The sequence below is a fragment of the Theobroma cacao genome, chromosome 2, assembly GCF_000208745.1.
Source record: "Theobroma cacao cultivar B97-61/B2 chromosome 2, Criollo_cocoa_genome_V2, whole genome shotgun sequence".
NCBI classification, from domain to species: domain Eukaryota; kingdom Viridiplantae; phylum Streptophyta; class Magnoliopsida; order Malvales; family Malvaceae; genus Theobroma; species Theobroma cacao.
The window spans coordinates 8028789-8052068 of record NC_030851.1 but is presented as its reverse complement, the minus strand read 5'-3'; the positions used below and the strand labels follow the sequence as shown (position 1 = coordinate 8052068).

The following is a 23280-nucleotide window of genomic DNA, read 5'->3' as shown; positions in this document are numbered from 1 at the left end:
CTTGAGTGAAATATCAAATGGAATTCTCATGACAGATTAAGTTTAGTGAACTTTTTCTTACTTGAACAAGCACCTACATATTTGTTTTAAGTATTCTCTACATCAATCATATGAGACCAATTACCCATTCATAATGAGGAACATAACATGTGCCAACCTTGAAACATTATTGATGCTTGGTCTCAATAACACATCGACTGAGAACATTTAAGATGTGTATTTTGATGTATTAGAATCTCATCATAATTGTAACATTTTACAAGTTATACGCGAAGCATCAAATGTATATGAATTTCACCCAAATTAATTTTATGATAATTTATTATCCATCAACACTTATTTGATGAAGTGAAATCTTTTAAGATTTTATGCATATTTCAATAAGTATCCCTTGCCCAGTGAATTAGCTCTAGGGTATACACTTACATGAAGTTCTAAAGTAAGTCTTTGAGATTTCTACTTAAGCATCTCTACCTCATATTGCTTTGCTCAAATTAAATTACTTTATAAAACATGAAAAGTAGTTTTTAAAAATGATGAAAATATATATTATTTATTTGTAGCTATAAGAGTTAGATGAGAGTTTAATTTGATTGGATTTAGACCCACTAAGGGATGCTAACTACGCCTAATCTTGAACAAGAATGCCACAAAGCTTTCCCTGAGATCAACAGTTGCCAACAATGCTTATAAAAACAATGAAGATGAAAATGAGACTTACAAGCTGAGCAGGCCAGTAACTGTATGAGAGCAAACAATTTTGATTAATTCGACAATAAAATCAAGAGTGAGTCAAATTCAGAACTAAAGCATCAATCAGACTATCACGAATGCACGCTTGCACAAATGTCTTTCAACACCATCTCATAATGTTTCAACTTCCCCTCTTAAGTCCTCTCCCAAAGCATGGATTATGAGTTTACCGATTTGCCATCGCCTCTCTGACATGCATCAGTTTATCAGTTCTGAGCAGACCCAGAGGTTGGAATCATATCCAGGGCTTTCAGTATAAAAGCATATGTCATGGCATCTTCTTGAAGCCTCTCAAATCTGCATTCAACAGAACATGAACCAGTACTATATATTAAAATCATATAACTTACAAATGTAATATTCAAAAGCTAATAACTTTTAGTAGTACCTTCCGGATTTTGAAAAATGGCCAGCACTAAGTTCACATTTGAACAACAGATCATTGCCATCGGTTTTCATATCCCTTAGTTTAGCCACAAACTTCGCAGGTTCTGAGTACATAACTCGCGGATCTGTCACAATATATTAAAAAGATTAAATTGGGCCATACAGAGAATAGTAGATTTCTACTCCCAACTTTTCCAAATGTAATCCAACGAAACAGAATCTATCGACACTACTATGAAATACACCAGTAAGATGCTTCAAAAAATAATACTAGACAACATTTTATTGAGTAATAAGCATAAATACAGAAGTAATTATGTGGGATTATTTGCCAGGTTCTCAATTGTTAGTGTCGACCTTGCAGTTTGAACATCTAATTTACTTCTAGAACAAAAAACTTCACCAAATTTTGAAAGTTACTTGACAAGTAGGCAATATCCTGCAACATCAAATGGATTTTTATAATCTTTTAAGTCACATTTTGCCACAGTTGGACATAAATCACAACTAACAAATGTTAGTGTCTCAACATAATAAGCAATCAAAATCTCAGACGCAATCAGTTTTCAAACAAGTGTTAACTGCAAGGAAGAACTGAAGGAAGCATCACATACAGGGTCCATAAAATTGTGCACAAGTCTTAAAACAGAGAAGATCTGTAAGAGGTGCAGAAGTAGTTGTGCCCTTGCATGTGTGTTTCACTACAAGAGGTGCCCATATTTTCTACAGCAAACTTCCTATCCAGCTAGCCTAATTGTTCAGAGATAAATATGTAGAAAGAGGCTCTTGTAACCACCCATAAAACATTGCTATCACTTAACAACTTCAATCCCAAGAAATTCCTTCAATCATAGCCAGGACAGTTCTAAAGCTTCTTACTTATTTAAGATATTTCCCATGCCAACCATTTAATCTGTAGAGTTTTCAATTAGCAAAGACAAGCAATCGACTCTTTTGCTTTCAACCTGTCAAGGTTCCTATGATGGCAAACTATGAGTATGCATTGACAAAGAGAATACAAAAAACATGTATTAAGCCTTTATACTTACCATGTAAACCAGCTGTAACAAGAATGTTAGGATAATTTTGAGCCTGTACCTGTAATATATAAAAATATTAGAGCCTAAACATAACAAATAACTTCAAGTAATAAATATTCTGCACTCCACAGTCATGTTTGAATAACAAACATTTTGCTATTCTATGGAACACTAGTCAAGAATGCCAGGAAAAACAGCAGGATTAGAGTCTCACATTATCAACAGGGGAATACGACTTCATATAGAAGTAAAACTCTTCCTTGCGAGGGTCACCCCATTCCTGTTGTAGAGAGAGAGAGAACACGATTAGCTTTTTACTAGTTGGGATCAAGGATTTAGTTTTAAACAAATAAGGCTTATATGATATTCAATAAAAATAATTGAACATTTTCAGGGTAGATCTTACAACAAAGAAAACAACCCCATATATTTAATTTAAGGATAAATTTGTTAGCCTGATAAATTAATAGGATAATTAGGTTATCATCTATCATTAGAAATAGAGTCCATGCTTCTACATAGTACAGATTTGTACTGACGGTTATGATGCACACAAATGCAGAGTGTTCACAAAAATCAAATATCAACACTGAGATTACTTAAATGTGTTAACACATCATTACATTATTCAATAAGCAGCTAGTCTCCACAATCATGATATTAGATTGTAGCATCAAATCAATCTCCTTAAAAGAGTTAAAGTCTGCCAAGCAGAGAACCCAGTTCAATACATATATACCACCAGCACCATGTACCACATTGTTCAATAGTCATGCAAAAAAAAAAAAAATCAAAATCTTTAAGGAGGAAGAAAATACCTCCCACTCTGAAGTTGTAAGAGGGATACTAGGGTCAAGCATTGTAGTCAGGACATCTACAAAAGGCACTCCAGCTACAGCAGCCTTGAACAAATCAGGCCTCATGTTAAGTACAGCACCTATAAGCAATCCACCAGCACTTCTTCCCTCAATGCACAATTTTTCCTTTGAACAGTACTTCTTTTCTATTAAAAACTCAGCACAAGCAATAAAATCAGTGAAAGTATTTTTTTTCTTTAAAAACTTCCCGTTCTCATACCACTGCCTCCCCATTTCACCACCTCCACGAATATGAGCTATTGCAAAGATAAAACCACGATCTAATAGAGACAGCCTCGATGCTTTAAAGTCAGGATCTATGCATATCTGTTAACAAACAAGGAACAACCTATATTACAAGTCCGAAAAATAATAATTATAGACCCCCACTTGTGCTTGTTCAACTGAAAGGATGCATCAAATTGATGCAGCAGTTAACACACATGTGAAAATCATTGTTGCAATATTAATGAAATATTATCAATAAAAAAATTTGACAGCTCCACATTGTTTTTATCAGTTGCAACGATGAGTTGAAAGACCAAACTGGTTGAATGTAAACCATTAAAGTGGCTTCTTAAAAGATCATTCAACTTTCTAGATACAGAATTTTAAAAAACTAAAGAAAGAAAGAGGAGTGAGGAAGGACACCCCAAAAATTGAAACAAGAATGAAAACTTTTAGAGGCTTTCATAGCGTTCACAAAACCAGAAAAGGCTCAAAAAACCAGGGACCAAACCCTACAGGGTATAATCAAGGAAGACTATACGAGCATAGAAATTGTGTTTTACAAATCACATTAAAATAAACTGCCTATTTATCTATTTAGTTATATATTTTCATTATGGTCTAAGCAAACCAAGATCTGTGATCAAATAGAAGCAGAACAACTCCATTTGGCAATTAAGCACCTCTAGCAGGAATTTACCCCATCAACTGTATTGTTTACCTCATATGAACCATAGCCATAAAGCAACATTGGATCAGACCCATCAAGCTTGACAAGATTCTTTTGGTGCACAATTGATATAGGAATCTGAGTGCCATCTGAAGCAGTAGCCCATTTCCTTTCAGTGACATAATTAGATGCATCAAAACCTCCCAAAACCTGAATAAGAGATAATGTACAATATTAATGCAGTATGACATATGACGAACCAAATACAATAATGAAATACAATTTCACAAACCTTCTAATTCTATTTCTGACCAGTGAGAAAAAAAGGGACCAAAGTTTCCAGATGGACAATGAGTTCTTTCACAAAATACGATCAATACCAATTTAAGAACAGATCAACTCACTAAAAACTAAAATATTTTTCACAAAAACTCCGAAAAACAGTGAAGGATATTGCCATAAAACGCAGAAAACTATCAATACATTGAAGAACCCAAGCAAAAGGTCAGAGAGAAAAAGTCACATGAAGAAACATAAGAAAAATGTATTTTACATTTAATGAGCAAGAACCGTTGGTCCTTTGATCATATTTAAGGCCAAAAATGTTAAATACATCTGATAAGTAGTACTATTTGGAAATTTTGGAAATAATAATCAAGTGAAATTTTCTAATATTAGAATATCATGAACACTATTTATGATCTTGGCAGGTCCATGTTTAAGTATAAATCAGTTGAGAAAACCATGGTCAACTAAATTGAATGCAGTGTGTTAACCGTGAGGCCAGAATTATGAGTGAACATTGTAGCATGCATCAGAAACCTCCAATTCCTAGTTAACCGGAATAAACAGACTAAAAACATGTCACAATACGATATAGAAAGCATTACTCAACATTCCACATGAGGACTATTGTTGTCCATGAAAAGATCAAATCTAGAAAACAAAGAATATTGTTACATGAAGGTAGGAAGAGCAAACCACAGATAGCAAAGCAACATATACTCAAGGAGGAAACTAGGTAAAGACAAGTATATTTGTAATTTTCTTTTCTGATACTAACTACACCTGTAATTTCCGTGTAAATAAGATCTAGCCTAATCAGTCACATACTCAAATATTGCATGCTTAACCCTAGTTTTAGTATTTAGATCTTTGATTTACTCTATGCTTCATAAACTCATTTCTTATCATGGCTCAAATCTTAAAAATCAGCAGTGCTTACAGTTTCAATCTTCTTCAAAACAGACTCCCCAGTACTCATGTCATAGTCATAGACACATGGAGGCGTCCTCAGTGAGCTATACAAAAATCGTAAAATGTTGGTTGAAAATTGTGATTCCGATTGACCAACTAAGTATACAGGGTCAATAAATTGAACTGCTTGACCACCTTGGAGGGTTATGAGAGGCTCATCAACAGCTGGAAGGCGGTAAGTAGTAATTGTGGGCAAACCCTGTTCACGCTCATAGACAACAAGATGATCACTGAAAAGTTGAATATCCTGAATCTTTACACTGGAAAAGAAAAAAATGAAATGGTAAGTTATAAGTCACAGTAAGGCATATCTTTCAAACATGCAAGCACCAAAGCTATGACACAACCAGGAAACTCCAGATTCCCAGCCTCAAACCTGAACAAACCCCCACCCCGTCCACACAACCAAAAAAATCATACCAATAAATTCAAAGCTTGCAAAATAGTCACTAATCTAAATGAATCACCAATGAAGCAAAGCCTCTGTCCGCATGGGAGTGACAAATCAACATTTCCACTTCCAAAAGCCCAGAGTAGCATTTGCTAATTTATCCACAGTTAGAAAACACAATAAAAGCATAAACTATACAATCTAAGGTCCAACCCAACAGAAAATTTTCATCTAAGTTTTAACTCATCCTTTCACTGGCTATGATCAAATAACCACAGGTGAGGACTGATGATTTCACTGGTTACAGCACTAGCTCCTTGCACACACATCATTTAAATCACTGGATGGTTAATTTGTATTTCTCGCAAAAGCAGCCATCATGGAACAGACAGTAATTCAATACTGAAAAAGAAATAATTAAGCAAAAATGTCTTGCAAGTTAAGTCAAGTATTAACAAATGATTCCTCGGCAAATCCTGCTCTGTTCAACAAAGAACCAAGGCGTTTGCTGTGTTTGGAATTGTATAATATCATTTCAAAATCAACCGGTTAGTTGCTGCAGCATAAAAGGATATTCAGCAAAAAAGGTGTTTCTATGTTGAAGCAATTATATGTTCATAAGATCACGCAATCCAAACACCCTTCCCCCCACTTTCCTTGTCTCCCCACCCCCAGTCATAACTATGATACTCTAAATAATGATTTAAGTACAACTCCAATAGAATCAAATGCTATATATGACCTATGAATTAATGCAGGGTCATTGTAGATGGATTTATTTAGAATTCATTACAACCTTGCCCTGTGAGGAATAAGAACTGTTGTTTCAGATGTATTATCCACTGGACAAGCTAGTAGTTCTGAATTGAAAAACTCATCACTTCTCCGCTGGATAAAAAAATGATTTCCACGATGACTGACTGAGGTATCAATGCCGTTTATACGAGGTGTCAAAACCCTAAGCCCATCTTCTGGTTTTGAAACCTCAAGATAAAAGACAAACCTAGTAATTTTGCTTTCGGATGCAATAAATAAAAATTTCTCACTCTCAGAAGCTCCAAGATCAAGGGAAAACATATCATCCTTCTCATGGTAAAGGCATGAGTCACTGGATTGTTCTGACCCCAACTTATGCAACCATACCTGTCATCAGCAATGAAAGAAAGGCAAATTACTGGAGTTCTGCTCCAGAAAATAACATAAGGAAAGGCTCTAGATTTAGATTAAACTGATTTCCCATTGCCTGCCAACAAAGCAGAACAAGAAGATAAAGATAACAAAAATATAAGTCTACCTGGATTTGAAGAAGGCACATGATCCTGATATCTAGAAATAATATTACATGCAAATGTAATTTATTACTAGAACTACAGGTTAGAGGCCTCATGAATATTAGATTTATACATGTAAAAGCCCAGAAAAAGGTATACATGAACCAAAACAATACATGCTATATCCTTTAGCATTCTAGGTGCTTGATAAAAGAATATCAAAATTGGCATAAACAGGAAATTTTGCTCTCCATCATGTGGTTATAAGAACCTCCAGTTGAAACTCAAATATTTAAGTAATCAGCTTAGAACAATTAAATGATTAAACTGACTGCCTATATTTAGGTTTTCTGATGAAGTGATCCAAGGGAAGGCAGGAATTTAGAAAAAGCACATTAACATCACAGAACACATAGAGAAGCCTCAGAGAGAAACTCTAAACAGACATGCATTACACAATTAAACTAATCACTAGCTGTTGTATGGTCATATTATGTAGATGTCCATCTTCGTCCTATAAAGAGTATGATACAGACATCCTTCAATGGATAATGGTACTGATGCAGATACTACTGGAGCAAAACAACATGAGCAAAAAAGGGGACGGGGGAGGGAAGGGGGGTTACTAATAGAAGGCTAGAGCTATGAACATTAAGAAGCAAGGGAACAAAAAAAAGGGGATTAATGTGTATAATAAGAAGTGAATAAGTTAAGGCATGGAAATAGAAAACTCATACCTTATCTGGCCGAAGGATCGCATCCATTGTAATGTAGACTAAAGCTTCATTACCTGCCCATTCAAGATATGACGTTACACCTACTAATGGCTTCCCCACCACAGCTCGAGTCTCTGCATCAATTACATAGACTGTATAAATTTCATCTCCTTTAGTGTCTTCAGCGTATGCAGCCAACTTATGGTTTGGACTGACCTGAACAACAAGGTGCAGAAAGAGACCTCATATAACAAATGATCCTTTAGAAAAAGGGAAGCAAGCACATTCAATCGAATTTAACAGATCATCTCTGACCTTGTAAGCACCAATTCTATAAAAATCATATTCTTGAGCCTTAACATTCTCATCCAAGATTACATGCTCCGCCGGAGCATCAGGCCCTGTAGGCATTGTGTCATTAACAGAAGGTGGAGCATCACGATTAGGAACGAGACGCCTACAATATTGAACATATTCTTTCCCTTCCAATGTCCTTGTATAATAATAGTATGGCCCTTTTCGTAAAGGTGCAGATATATCATCCTCCTTTATTCGACCTCTTATCTCAGCATAAATTTCATCTTCAAATTTTTTGGTCCCTACAGCCGGATATTTTACTTTCAATAAATGTTACACAATCGAAGAATAATTAAGCAACCAAACAAGCGAATGCAACTCAATAAACTTTCAGATCAAAACAGTAGCAAAGTAGCTCTAACATTGACGAGAAACAAACAGAAAGTTGAGGTAATTTATATATGTATATATACCGGACATCTTGGCCTCGGTATAGGCGTTTTCTTCTTGGAGATAAGAGATGACTTCAGGATTCTTGCGGGAGTCATCTCGAAGCCAGTAGTAATTGTCAACTCTAACGTCCCCGAACAACTCCATCTCGTGCTTCACCTTCTTGGCCACCGGCGGAGACGGAGGCTGAGACTGAGAGATCATGGTGGCCGTTGATTGGTGAGAGGGCGAGGGCTAAAGTCTTGGATGGGCGGCGACGATGCGATGTGAAGTAGAAAAAAGCAGCACTGGAAGATACAGAATTCCGGCTATGCATAAACGTCGGGGATACATTTTGAACTTTTTATTTTTTATTAAATATTTTATACGATGCGTTGCCAGACCATTGATATCTGTGCATTGCTAAATGTCCTCTTTCTTATAAACAAGATGCTTATCCAAATAGTTCTTATATTTTGCATTTTTGTTAATTTGGTTTATATACTCAAAATTTTATCAATTTTTTTATTTTAGAAATTAAAACAATTTAGTCACTCTTCTTACATCATCTAATTTGTTGTTAGAGGTGATAACCTCAATGCTGACATGACAAATTTAGAAAAAAAAATTCAAAAAAAAATTTAAATACATTATAAGTGTCACAATTATGGATTTGTGACACACCTAACGCGCAGAGGCTATCATACCAGTAGTGCAAACAAGTGCTGCACAGCCCCATGATGATTATTCCATTCCAAGGACAACATGGCTAAAATGCTTATCAACAACCATCATTGAACCACCAACAATCGAAGGTTTTCAAACATCCCCAATGTCAGGATGACCGAGCTACACTAACACCCTAGGGAGGATTCATAAGCTTGACATGCTAGCCCGGCATGCCAAGCTCGTGCACACATGAGGAGTGCGCTTGGGTTGCACATATCGACAACCCGCATGCTAAAGAAACATATGGATAAAGCTCGCATATGTCGTGCACACCTTAGCCCCATAATAAGGGGCCAACACAAATCACAATCGCGTGCCAATGGACTTTAATAGGGAGGCCCACACATCTGAAGGCTTCGCACACTAGGGTCGAACTCCAAAGAGCCTCGTGCGAAAACATCGCACACTAGAGGGCCACGAACCTTTGGGTCACCCACCACCAGGCCACAAACACGTCGCACCAAGAAGTTTCATCGAGATATAGGACACACGCACAAAAGCCATACGCACCCAACCCACACAAACAGACATGCACCAACTGCCTGCTTGTACAGGGAGTTGAATTCTAGAAAACTATTCGCATGAAAGGTAGTTTAATAGGATTAGAATTTTTGGATGTAGCTACCCACTTAGTAGTTAAATTAAACTAGGATTTTAGACTAGTTATGTTCTAATAAAAAATAGACCAATTATTTGAATTATATCTCTTGTTATCTACTTTAATTGTAATATAACTGGAAGTAGAGTTTTCTTAGGATTAAGGTGGGTTATATTATAAATAGCACCTTAGCATTAATTGAAAAGCAATAAAATCAATTTGCTTAAGTAGTCAATTATTTAAGCAATTCAAGCAATTTGTTTAGGATTTACATACTTTCTTTTTATTTGAGAATTATATAATTAACTTTTCTCAAATTCTCTTTCTTCAAAAAGTTCTTTATGTTTCCGCATTATTCTACAATATTTGAGTTAGGCTTGCTTAGTTTTTCATACACAAGACTTAAGTGCCACACAGATCTTGATTAAAGTTCCAAACTCGTGACAATTGGTATCAGAGTTAAGTTAAGTTCGACAAGCTTAAATTCTCAAGGAAAGTCAATATCAGAGCTTAGGAAAGATTTGAAAAGCCCCAAGTTTTAGGGAAAATCAATATCAAGACAAGGTTCAACAACTTCAAAAGCCAAGGAGAAAAGAAATTTATTCAAAATCACAGTTATGAAAGGTGGTAACAAAATAGGATCACTAACTTAAACAAAGTTGGTATCGAACTTGAAGAAGAATGATAAGGAGAACAACGTCAATTAGTGACCAGACCATGTCTTGCTTGAATGTCCTGGTTCAAGATAATGTGAACGTTGCAAACATAGAAACTGCGCACACATGTGCCACGAAGCATTATGAGTCTAAGGACAATTTGCATGCACTTGATGGTTTATATCTCGCTTGGAGATGACCGTTAAAAAGGAAGTGCTTGCAGACCTCAAATATGTCAAGGCTAACATTTGAGAGTTGGAGTTTAATAACGATGAGCTTCGTAAGGAATACCACAACAAAATGGATATGCTAATTCGCAGCAACATGGGGCTGGATGAATTAATGGTAGCAATGCAATAGTAGCATTGGCAATTAGCAGAACATGTTAGGGGTGTCAAACATAGGGTGTTGCATGTAGCTGACAAGTACCAGGAAGCTGCACCCCATAACTTCCAGACTGTGCAATTTGATTAATCGAGCTTTGACACTGGATTGACTATTAAGGTGTCAAGCTCCCACCCAAAGTGTTCAATGTGTGCCACATACAGAGACACTGTGTACATAAGAGCCATGCACTTTGATGTTACACGAGTGCACCAAGGAGGATTTATAGGCCAACAGCAAGCCAGACATCTGCACAACAGAACACTTTTCAACTTAGAAACCCAAGACAACCAACAAAAGGCTACCTCAAATGAGCCCACGACACTCGTGGAGAACTCGCTGAAGATTTGCTGTAGAGAGAAACCATGGGGCAATGAGGGCATTGCCTAGATCGAGTGGGGGAGAATGTAATAGTTCATGGATTCATGACATGCCTAGCTTGTAGGGACTATCGAGCCAATACACAAACAAGTGTTGCACAACCCCAAAACGATTATTCTAGTTTAAAGATGACATGGCTAGAAAGCTCATCAACAACCATCATTGAACCACCAATAATCGACGATGTCCAAGCATCCTTAATATCAAGATGATCGAGCTACACCAACCCCTGGGGAAGATCGACAAACTTGGCACGTCAGCTCGATGCGCTAGGCTCACGCACATTCAAGGAGCGCACATAGGCCGTATATATTGACAACCTACATGTTAAACAAGCATGCAAACATAGCTCGCATATGTCGCACACACCCTAGCCCAGCGATAAGGGCTAACGCGCATCACAGTTGTGCTCCAATAAACCTCAACAATGAGGCCCACCCATTTGAAGGCTTCACTCTTAAGGGGCTAAACTCCATAAAGCGTTTTGCGAGAATGCTGCACACTAAAAGGCCACAAACCTTTGGTTGCACACCATTGGATTGCAAGCACGCTGCACTAAGAAGTTTCGCCAAGATATAGGCCACACATAAAAAGCCATATGCACCCAGCCTCCTCCACAGATAGATGCGCACTAGCTGCCCACTTGCACAAAAAGTTTTGAGTTTTAGAGGACTACTTGCATGAAGGGTAGTTTTATTATATTAGAATTCTTGTGTATAGCTACCTACTTAGTTGTTAAATTAAACTAAGACTTTAGGCTAGCTATATTTTAATTAGGAATAAAACACATAATTTAATTATATCTCTTGTTATCTACTCTAATTGTACTACATCTAGAAATAGAGTTTCTTTAAGATTAGGATATGCTATATTATAAATAGCACCTTTACCTTTAGGATTAGTTGAAAGGCAGTAGAATCAAATTATCCAAGTAATCAACTATTCAAGCTATTTGCTTAGGATTTAGTTATTTTGTTTTTCTCTGAAAATAATATAATTATTTTTTCCCAAATTCTTGTTCTTCAAAATGTTCTTTACGTTTCTGCATTATTCTGCAATATTCTAGTTAGGCTTACTTAGTCTTTTATACACAAAACTTAAGTATCAAAAACTGAGATGTTCAAAGACTAAATTGAACAAAAAATATTTGAAAAATACAAATCTTTGAATAGATGGTACATATACTTATTAATAAGCCAAATTTTTAAGAAATAAATATAAATGTTTTCTTATTTGATTATTTAATTTTATAATAGGTACACTACTGTATCTTCTTTGCAAAAATTAAGTTTGAATTCCCCTTCTAAAAAAAAAATTTCAATATCTTCTATAAAAGAAATTTTTAATACTTTATAAAGATATTTTTATAAATATCATAATTAAAACTATTATCACTTAAATTATTATTTCATAATCCATTGACAAAAAGAAACAAAAAGAGTTAATTGTCTTTTTTAATCATCTTTTTTAATGCTGTGATTTTGAGTACTTGACAAAATATTTATAGAACTCTTGACAAAATGAAAATGTTAAATTTTATTAATATTAAATTTTATTTTGTCAAGTATTTAAAATCACAACGTTAAATGAGATGATTACTTAGTAAATTATTTTGTCATTAAAGCATTTAATGGACTTAGTTTGGTTTCCATACATATATTAAAAAAGACAATTAAATCTTTTTGTTTCTTTTTATATATGGATTATGAAATAATCTTATTAAAAATAATATCAAGTCTATTAAAAAATATTAAGTAATAATAGTTTTAATTATGATATTTATAAAAATAACTCTATAAAATGGGGAAGCCCAAAGTTGTAGCAGATGGATATATGAGCCTATTTGGCTTAGCTTTTTTTAACTTAAAAGTTATTATAAAGCTCTTATAAAAAAGCAATAGCTTTTAAAATAAAGCTAAAACTGTTTGGTAAGTTGTTTGGCAAAATAAATTGTATAAGCTCTAATTTCGTTTAAAATTACCATAAAGGGTATTCATACCATCTTCAGTTACTTAACAAACTAAAGTGAAATAAGTCTGCTTCGAGTTTATATACGATTTCATATGTTAAAATTAAAGAAATCTATAAAGAAACGGAACAACTCTCAAACTTGTATAATAGTAATAGCATTAGATTTTTTGGTGAAAAAGTGAGAAAACCTTAAATAGTACATGAATACATCTTTAATTTAGGGTCTTCTCTTTAATCTTTGTAAGAACAAAAAAATCATAAATTTTACTATTCTGTTACTAAGTCTTCTATTTTTTTTCTTTTTTAGTATCCTTTGTAGAGGGTTTAGGGCAAGGGTAAAGGGTTCAAGAAATACCCTTCTCTCTCAATCAATTTCCCTCTTCTCTAGCTCATTTTCTTGAAAAGTTACCGTATTTTTAAAAGAAGAGAAGTGGAGCTTTTCATTAAGCTTTTTTTTAGAAAAATTTTGCTTCTTAAAAATCCTACTTGACTTTATTTTTGCTTTTAAGAGATAAATAAATTGAAAAAAGACCAACCCAAATAGGCACTGTATTATATGATGTGATAGTGTATTTGCTTGTGCTAAGCTCTATTGTTCTTGAAGCCTTTAGTTGGGCTCCATAATTATATTGTGTTGCAATAAGGTTTTGATGGAAGATGTTGTATAAGTGTGATTGTGTATTGAAAGAATCTTTTGGATTTCAAACCTTACTTTTTAGGTAAGGGATCATGCACCAACCAATGGCCCAAATATTCACGTGCTTTCACAAGATTGATTTTGCTTCTTGTTTCATTAGTTTTTTTAGATAAAGAGTTACTATGCATTTTTCTTTAAAAATAATATTGGAATTTTTTTTATAAAATTTTTTTATAAAAAGAGAATTTAAATTTAATTTTGGTCAAAATACTTGGGAAGTTCTTGTACCCATGCATTTTGTTTAATTGAGTCCCTTAATTTTAAGAATTGCTTCAATTTAGTTTTTCTCTCTAACGACATTTAATTTTACGATTAAAAGAATGATGTCAGTGCTGATGCAGCGTTGACATGACAAATTTTGATGATGTGGCACCTACATGATGACGTGGTATGACACGTGGCATCGACGTGATGGCATGGCAATGCCACGTGGCACTAGTATGATGACATGGTAATGATGACATGGCACTGACATGTTGACATATCAGTGCCACATGGCAGATCAAAACTTTTCTAAAAAAATTTTTTGTGTCTCATCATAAGGACTAAATTGAACAAAAATATATAGTATAGGGACTAAATTGAACAAAATTGAGATATTGAGAGACTAAATTGAACAAAATATTTAAGTAGATGATAGATATACTTATTAATAAATCAAATGTAAAAGATTTATGCTATTAAAAAATATATATTTTTTCTTACTTGATTATTTGATCTTAAAATATGTACATTAATTTATCTTTTTGGTAAAAATTAAATTTAAATTCTCTTTTTATAAAAAAATTTTGAAAAAAAATTCATACCTAAAATCAAATTTAGATGAATAACTTACATTATGTTGGAATGAAATAATATAAAACAACTAAATAAATTCTTTTTTCTTTTGTTTATAATAGTATAAAAATTGATAATTTATTTGACTTAATTTTTAACTTGACCTGAATTCAAATTAACAAAATAAGTTGATTTAGTTACAACTTTCACAATTTACAAATAACTATTCTTTTCGAATTATTCAACCCTTACCCAATTTATCTTTTATTTAAATTTACTCAAAATTTCTTATAAAACGATTTTCTTTTACTTCAAATATCACAATCAAATTGTGCTCAATTTAAATTAAATTATTAATTTAGATCTATAAAAAATTTGTAAATACAAAACAAAATTATACAAATATTTATAATTATATTTAACTCTATCAATCACAAATGCAATCTTTAATTCTAAAAATTTCAACCTAAAAAATATAACCAAAAATATTAAATAATATAAAAATATAAAAAATAAATAAAAAATTGAAGGGGTGGAGTAACTCAAATCCTATGTTGTAATAAGAGGTTTGTAGTGTCTAAATTAAGCAAGTCAGAACGAAAAATTATTTTTATAATCATCGCTAACTCTATATCTCCCTTCTTCATTATTTTAAAAGAAAAACTAAATTAATCTATTTTGCTAATTTGAGTTCAGCTCAAGTTAAAACTAAGTCAAATAAATTTCAAATTTTTGTACTATTATAAATAAAAAAAATTATTTAGTCTTTTTATATTATTTTATTCCAACACAATGTAAGTTATTCATCTAAATTTGACTTTAGGTATGGCATTTTTTTAAAATTATTTTATATAAAGAGAATTCAAACTTAATTTTTGTAAAAAAAAATACATTAATGTATATATTCTAAAATCAAATAATCAAGTAAGAAATATTTATATATATATTTAACACCACAAATTTTTACACTTAAATATTTGGCTTGTTAATCATCTACTTAAAGATTTACATTTTTTAAATATTTTTTTCAATTTAGTCTCTCAACATCTCAATTTTGTTCAATTTAATCCCTATACTATATATTTTTATTCAATTTAATCCCTATGACATGTCACAAAAAAAAATTCTTGGCAAATTTTGATCTACCACGTGGCACTGACATGTTGACATGTCAATGCCATGTCATCATTGTAGTGCCACGTAGCATGCCACATCATCACGTCGATGCCATATGGCATGCCACGTCATCACGTCGGTGCCACATGGCATGCCACGTCATCACATCGGTGCCACATCATCAAAATGTGCTGCGTCGGCACTGATGTCAACATTGACGTCATCCTATTAACGGCAAATTAGATGCTGTTAGAAAACATTTATATTTATTTCTCAATACCATAAATCTTTTACACTTAAACATTTGCTTATTATTAAGTACATGTATCTACTCAAATATTTGAATTTTTAAAATTCTTTTTATTTAATTTAATCCTTAAACACATCAATTTTGTTCAATTTAATTTTTGTACTATACATTTTTATTTAATTTAATCCTTATAACGTGAACTAGATTTTTTATTTAAATCTTTTTCTCAATTTGCCACGTTAACATTGCCACATCGTCATATCTATGCTTCTTGGCACTACAATATCCTTATATCAATGCCACATGGCACACCACATCATCGTGTCAGTGCCATATAACATTGCCACATCAATAAAATTTACCATGTCAACATTGATATCATCAACTTTAATGAGAAGAAACTAAACTGTTTTAATTTTCAAAATATAGACTAAATTGACCAGATTTTAAATACAAATCTAAATTGATGAAAATACATTATTATTATTATTATTATAGAAACAATTTAAGTACTTTGACCAAGACATTTTAGTGAAAATGATGGGTTACTATTATTCTTTTCACCAATATATATATATATATGGGACAATTTTTTTACCCTTAAAAGCTAAACTATTTTAAAAAATAACTATCTTTTTAATTTTAACTATTTTTAGTCAAGAGAAAAGATTTTTAGATAAAATTACCCTTAATGAAATCTCTTTATATTCAAACTACACTATCTGAAATTTAAGTCAACTCAAAAGTGGCAATTGGAATAGCTCCATCAAGAGGAAGTGCAGCTACAGCTGCAAGCATGAGGAAGAGAAGAATGACAAGAGGTGCGGTCTTCAGAGGGGTCATTGGGACTATGTTTCAGTTTAAATAAATGATGGACCAAGGCTCAAAATCTCCCCAAATGTCATGCTTGTCATGAGCATCGGTTTCATTACTTTTGTTGCCATTCTCCATGTCATGGGCAAGTTGTACTTTGTTTGTAAAGGGGCTTGAAAAATGTATTAACATTAGCAAAATTAAGTTTCAATATGCTGATTTTCAATTTTGTTTTGATGGATTTGATTTCTCTCTCTTTTCTTTATAATACTAGCATATTTTAATTTTCTTTTATTAAAAACAAATAAAATAACCAAAAATCTAAATTAGAGGATTTTGGATAATATCTTTTTGTCCAAATCCATTTTATTCCAGCAACATTGAATAATTTTTCAATACATATTCATTTTCACGTCAAATTCTTTTTTAATTTTAAACTTTTATTTCTATCGTGAAAGTATTTAATTTCAAAAGTTTTATATCCTAGTGAAATACAAAAACAGAAAACAAGTTACACACTATGTTTAAAAAATATTGTTATTACATGCTATGCTTAAAAAAATATTATTACAGTTGAAAAAAAGTTGTTACACGTTTTAATTTCAAGTGTTTATGTTGTAGTGAAATACAAAGAAGAAAGTTACATGCCATATTTAATAACAAAAAGGAAAAACAAAGACACTACAAGCCTAAGTAGATGTTACATGCTTCAGCAAAAGATGTTATACACCAAAATTTCAACAGCAAATGTTACACGTCAAAGTCAAAGCTTTAGCACAATATGTTATATGCCAAGGCCAAAGCTTCACTATAAAAGGTTACACGTTAAAGCCAAAGTAAAAGATGTTACATACTAAAACTTCAGTAGCAGATGTTATATGCCAAGACCAAAACTTCAGCACCAGATGTTACACACCAAAACCAAAGCACTAAAACTAAAGCAAAAGATGTTACATGTCAAGGTCAAAGCTTCGGTACCAAATGTTACATGCCAAGACTAAAACTTCAACACCAAATGTTACATGCCAAAGCTTTCTTTTTCCTACTAATATTACATGCTAAAGCATGAATCACTTTGTTACATACTAAGGTATGTTCTACTAGACTTGCATCATTGAAAACTCAATATCAATAAACTTAAAAACCTATTGTTACTCACCATGTCATATTTTTTGATTTATAGATTAATGATAGGGGGTTTTGTGATTGTAATCTAATAGATCCAAAAATGTGTTATTATCTTTCATGTTATATTTTTTGATCTGTAGATTGATGATTCTTTAACTTGTAAATTGACGACGAGTTAACAAAATGACAAGAATAAAGAGAGACGGTGATAGTGGTAAAATTAAAGAGAGTTGATGAAAAGAGAGAATAATAGAGAGCACAACAAAATCAACACAGCAGACAAACGAGGAAAAAATAAAATTGGAAATATTTAATTTATTTGAAATAATTTTAAAAGCAATTTTTTCATCTAATGACTAACTTTAGTTAAAAACAGTTTAATTTATTTTAATAGTTATTTCTAAAATTACAAAATTATTCTTCACAATTTTCTCTCTCTCTCTCTCTCTCTCTCTCTCTATATATATATATATATATATGAAGTAGGAACCAATCATATTAATTCTGGATAAACATTAAAGAAACATCCCAGGATTGACCTATTTATTTTTCCTAGAAAACTGATGAAATTCTTCATTTCCAGATACCCGACAAGCTAGCATTAATAAGAATGACATAAGTGTACTTTCTTGCCCAAACATGTCTGCTTTTTGATTCATTTCCATGAACCAGCTTCAATCTTCAAGTGAACAAGAAATTAGAACCTGTAGCAGCTGATTAACAGAAACAATTCATTATACAATTGGAACTGCCACAATCAACTTCAAGAATCCCAATTGCAAACAAAATTGATCCAATCTCATTTCAGTACAAAGGAAAACATAAAATGATAAATTTTTTGAACTAGATGAAGCAGTATACATAATGAAACAAATACACAACCCAGGAATTCAAAACAGACATTAACTAAACATCAAGTAGCATATATTAATAAAGAACGTATGGGAATGATGACCGACGTTTAAAGAAAAAGCCATGTTGCAACACACAGCAACCTTGACACACATCCCACTAGTACCCCAGAAGCAGCTTGGACCAGACAAAATTTCCAGGACAGGTCCATCTGCAAACACCATATCAAGGCTTCCTTGTTACACCTCCTTTGAACAACCAAATGCTTGGATAATTTTACAAGTACTGCAGTATGTAACTCCCTTTGATTACAAGAAATAAGGAACTCCTGTCCTGGGCCCTCTCATCTGATTATTCTCTTCCGTCTCAGTGAAGAACTTCACTTCTCTCTCCTGAAGAAACACCAAAAACAATAAGCATCATGAATAGAACCACTTTGAGGAAGAGATTACAGTATTATCAATACTAGCTATGACCTAGGAAAGATCTTGCTTGCTGTAACCATTTTAACAGACATAACTGGAAAAACAACCTGCAATCCTAATTAAATTTGATACCAAAGGCAGACTAAGGTCTTTTGTAGAAGAAATGCACAAGAAAAAAATTCTCACCATATTCTCATTGAAGCTCAAAATAGAAGCTACATTCCCACAACGGTAACAATAATTCGGTGCAGACCACACCTGAAAAAATCAATAATCAAGAAATTCCATTAAGCTCTTAATACCATAAAGCAAAAAGGGTGAAAACAGAGCTTTAGTGTCTCACAGTTACTAGGCCTTTATCCTGAAACATATACTTAAGACCTTCTTGCACAAGTTGGTGAGCTCGACAAACAAGATCAAGATTATTTATGTGGTTAAACTGCAATGGATGAAAAGGTCAAAATTATTCTTTCAGCATGACAACATAAGCATAGACTGAGATGATATCAATTACCTCAGATGTGACCCTGGACCCAAATAGCCAACCCGCTCCACGTGGACTGACTGCCCATGTTTCAATATCTTCAGGATCACTCCACATGAGATCACAGAATGGGCCTTCATGAGGAATTTCACAGTTCCGCTCAATTACCCTTATCTGGCATAAAAGCAGAGGAAAAAAAATGCACATCAACATCATATAATGAAATGACAAAACAAACTAACAATCACTACACTTATAGTCGAACAACTCCATTGGGAAAACTAGTACTTGTTAAGGAAAATACCACCTATGTGAAATAGATGATGATTGACTAAAGAGTCAACTATCCCTTCGGAAGAATCCCAATAATATGCAAATGCACAACCCAGTTCTTACTTTTTACTTAATAAGATTTGGAGTGGATGGTTATTCACTAAAATGAATAGGGAAGATATTAATCCTGACACTAGATAGTTACAAAGTCAATAAAGTCCAATGCTACAATGCAACCCCTTAACGGACAAAAACCAGAAAGTTTGCATAATCAACTTCTTCAGAGAGTCTAAACACAGCTCAAACAGTCCACAGTATCAATGAAAAAGAACTATAGACTTCACACTATTTCTTTAGAAATTCGTCATCTTCTGTTGACTACTAATTTCGCCCTCCCCTCAAATGGAAGGAGGAAAAGAGCCACCATACGTTCCTTGTTTTTATTTCATTCCTCAAGATGTCTCACACCAGTGTACTACATAATTATTCATGCTATAAACTAGAGAACTAGCCTAAACTTCAACATACGCAAGTTGCCATCACAACAAATATCTGGACTACTTGTAAATACTCTAAAAATACAGGACATGACAAGTAGAAGTAAGAACAAGTGAAATATATGATAAGTTAAAAATTGGGTGAACTTCTAGGATTGCTGTAAATACACATCTCCAGTCAACCAAAACCTAAGCCAAAAAGAAATATACCTGATCAATTGTTCGTATGTCAGGAGAAAGGCCACCATGTACACAAAGTACCTGCAAAATAGAAACTAATAGATCAATTAAAGAGATGCAAATAAGGTGCTTAGATATAGATGGTGTAGAGTGAAAATGCTTACAGTCCCATCTATAATAGCTGAAAGCGTAAGATAGTCAAAAACATCTGTACAATACCGCCATGCATTAGCATTTCCGTACTTCCTCTGGCACTCATCATAGAAACCATAAACCTAGTCATGATAATGAACACCACAACTGTCAGTCCACAGCATTTGCGATGCTTTTCTCAAAAATTCCAGCTTCAGAGCACTACTCAACAACCCTAAAAATCAAACTAATACAGTATTGCAAATAGAACTTCCAATAACTATTATCGTCACATTCAGACTACTACTCTCAAAATTTAACCTCAGATTTTCAGTAATTTGCCCTTCGAAAGGCATTCAATTCCTTTTGTCCTCAAGAGAAAAATGAAAAAAGTAATCCTGAAACTATAACCAAGCTTTAAGCATGACAAGAGACAGCTTCAAAGAAAGAAAAAGAAAAGACAGTCTGACATACTTTTAATTGCACACAATAGAACAAGCATTTATTATATAAGGTCTTTACAAGCATGTTCCATTGTGGTATAATTCAAAGGCACACCTGAGTTAACTGTCTGCTTTCATGATTCCCACGCAAGAGAGTGATATTAGCTGGGTACCTATAATTCAGAACATATAAGCGAAACACAATGTTACCTCTTATTTCAAACAAGAAACATCATTTAATAACCTAACACGCCAAAGAAACAGAACCAGAAATTTAATTTCCTTATAAAATTCTTAGAAAAATCAATAGCAGAACTAACTCATGATATCAGTTTTTTGAGTTTTTTAAATGCAAGAATGACGATGTATACAATATATCCCACTATCTTGCTGCCAAAACACCATGATAGCTTCAAGAGGATCTTTCCACCTGAAGTAGAAATAAAGTAGTAATTTCAAAATAAATAAGAATGAGCATTGATTGTTCTTCCTATACCACACTCAACAATTTGAACTGTGTACATTGGTGCTGATGAAAACAAAGATCAGATACACCTTAACTTGAAGGTACATTGTACATTAGAGGTCAAGAGAATTGGGCAGGTAATCACATAGTGAACAGCGAACAAGTCACGAGCATAGAAATAATGCACCCAAGTACATGGTTGAAAATCAAGAGATAAACCCTGATCAAAATTATAAGATGCTTAAGCATGTATCCAGAGGGCATACCTTGCCTTAAGAAGCAAAAGAATAGTGAAAACTTCAAGACTATTATAACCTCGATCAACAAAATCTCCCTGTCCAAGGAAAAACGAATTTTAGCACCCGATGGTTGATGCCAAAATCTATAACAGATATCGACAGCATATAAAATTTTCACAACAATTTCCACACAGGAAATCTAAACTATACCATAAAAATGTAATTTGTCTCTGGTACATGACCTCCTGTCTGAAAAAGCTTCATTAAATCATGAAATTGGCCATGGATATCACCACAGACAGTTACTGGACTGTTGACAGGTTGAACATTCGACTCCTCAATGAGGATTTCTTTTACCTGTAATGTTTTACAAAATAAAGTAAATAATGATCCACATTCAGATTAAATGACACAAAGAATATGCAAGTTGACAACAACCAAATTAATCCACCAAAATGAATAACATAGAAACTAAATACTACAACTGATATAAAACAAAAAATTATGCATAAAATTCTTGAATCAAATAAAATCCTGAGAAATGCAAGTTATTCCAGGTCTGGAAGCTTTGCTTTTATTATAAAATAAAACTTAAATAACTCAGTTATATGTCCCAAATTCTTTAGAAACAATACTAACAGATAGAATAATTAAGCACTAAAATTTTAAAACAAAAAATGCACAGATGCCATAAGTTTCAAGTACAGAAATGAAGCTAACATTTTCTTGCAATTCTTAATTCATTTCCAAATGCTCAGCTTCATTTTAACAAATCAAGCATTCAGTTTCGAATTTCTCTCAATTTCTCAATCACCAAAAGAAACCACACAAACCCTAGTTTTACGCATCAATGTAAACATAAAGAAAAGATAACCAATTTAAAACCCTAGAAGTAGAAATGGGCAAAACAAAACAAAGAAAAAAAAGAGAAAGAAATACGTATTCGCAAAGAAGCTGAAGCTCGTCTTCCAGAAGATGCTGGCCTTCTTTAACCTTTACTATCCACTGATCCAAATCCATCGATTCCTCTTCTTTGGAATTTGAATTCTTTTTCTGTTGGTGTGTTCTTTAAGGGAAAAAAAACCTGAATAAATATAAAATTTTACGCTCTTCTCCCAGTATCTAGGGTTTTAACCAGAGGAGTGACTGCGAGAAGAAGAAAAATTCAATGGACACACTTTTCTTTTCTCTTTTTTTTTTCTCTCTTGCTTTTTCGTCCGTCTTTCGTTTAAACAATAGAGCCCAACATACAAACAGATCTGGGCGTTAGTTTTTATTTTTTGTTTTCATTTTAAGGAAGATGTGGAAAAGGCTTAAAAGGGTAGCGAAAACGACAGCGTCTCAATTAATACCCTAATTATTTCTCCTTTGCCTTTTTTTGTTTTTTTATATCTCTTGCAGCGTGCTGATTACTAGCGTAAAAGAATTTTAAGCCAGTGAAATTATTTTTTTATTTTATGATCATTTTCCCAATTAAACTTTTGCTTATTATA

General features: G+C 33.2%; 2 protein-coding genes across 2 annotated transcripts; both read right to left on the bottom strand.

The window, feature by feature from the left end:
• Window positions 580-8726, bottom strand: LOC18608429 (protease 2). Its single transcript, XM_018115755.1, has 11 exons — window positions 8341-8726; window positions 7886-8169; window positions 7592-7786; window positions 6380-6726; window positions 5161-5452; window positions 3987-4145; window positions 2999-3364; window positions 2395-2460; window positions 2190-2238; window positions 1142-1265; window positions 580-1050 (listed from the first exon to the last, which is right to left on the bottom strand). The coding sequence occupies exons 1-11, from the start codon at window positions 8519-8521 to the stop codon at window positions 960-962; spliced, it is 2154 nt and encodes a 717-aa protein (XP_017971244.1). The 5' UTR covers window positions 8522-8726; the 3' UTR covers window positions 580-959.
• Window positions 18546-23074, bottom strand: LOC18608428 (phytochrome-associated serine/threonine-protein phosphatase). The gene is made up of 10 exons (XM_018115803.1): window positions 22727-23074; window positions 21998-22144; window positions 21815-21882; window positions 21198-21255; window positions 20672-20782; window positions 20538-20588; window positions 19588-19731; window positions 19417-19512; window positions 19260-19331; window positions 18546-19040 (listed from the first exon to the last, which is right to left on the bottom strand). The coding sequence occupies exons 1-10, from the start codon at window positions 22805-22807 to the stop codon at window positions 18957-18959; spliced, it is 912 nt and encodes a 303-aa protein (XP_017971292.1). The 5' UTR covers window positions 22808-23074; the 3' UTR covers window positions 18546-18956.

Bases quoted from the DNA above. Each gene is read 5' to 3' on its own strand.
- LOC18608429 (XM_018115755.1), bottom strand. From the start codon at position 8,521: ATGATCTCTCAGTCTCAGCCTCCGTCTCCGCCGGTGGCCAAGAAGGTG. The intron at 2,461-2,998 runs GTATTTTCTTCC...TCTCTACAACAG, and splicing joins TTACAACTTCAGAGTGGGAG to GAATGGGGTGACCCTCGCAA. The intron at 2,239-2,394 runs GTGAGACTCTAA...TATATATTACAG, and splicing joins CGTATTCCCCTGTTGATAAT to GTACAGGCTCAAAATTATCC.
- LOC18608428 (XM_018115803.1), bottom strand. From the start codon at position 22,807: ATGGATTTGGATCAGTGGATAGTAAAGGTTAAAGAAGGCCAGCATCTT. The intron at 22,145-22,726 runs GTATTTCTTTCT...AAAACATTACAG, and splicing joins TTCAGCTTCTTTGCGAATAC to GTAAAAGAAATCCTCATTGA. The intron at 20,783-21,197 runs GTGTGCCTTTGA...TATCATGACTAG, and splicing joins AAAGCAGACAGTTAACTCAG to GTTTATGGTTTCTATGATGA.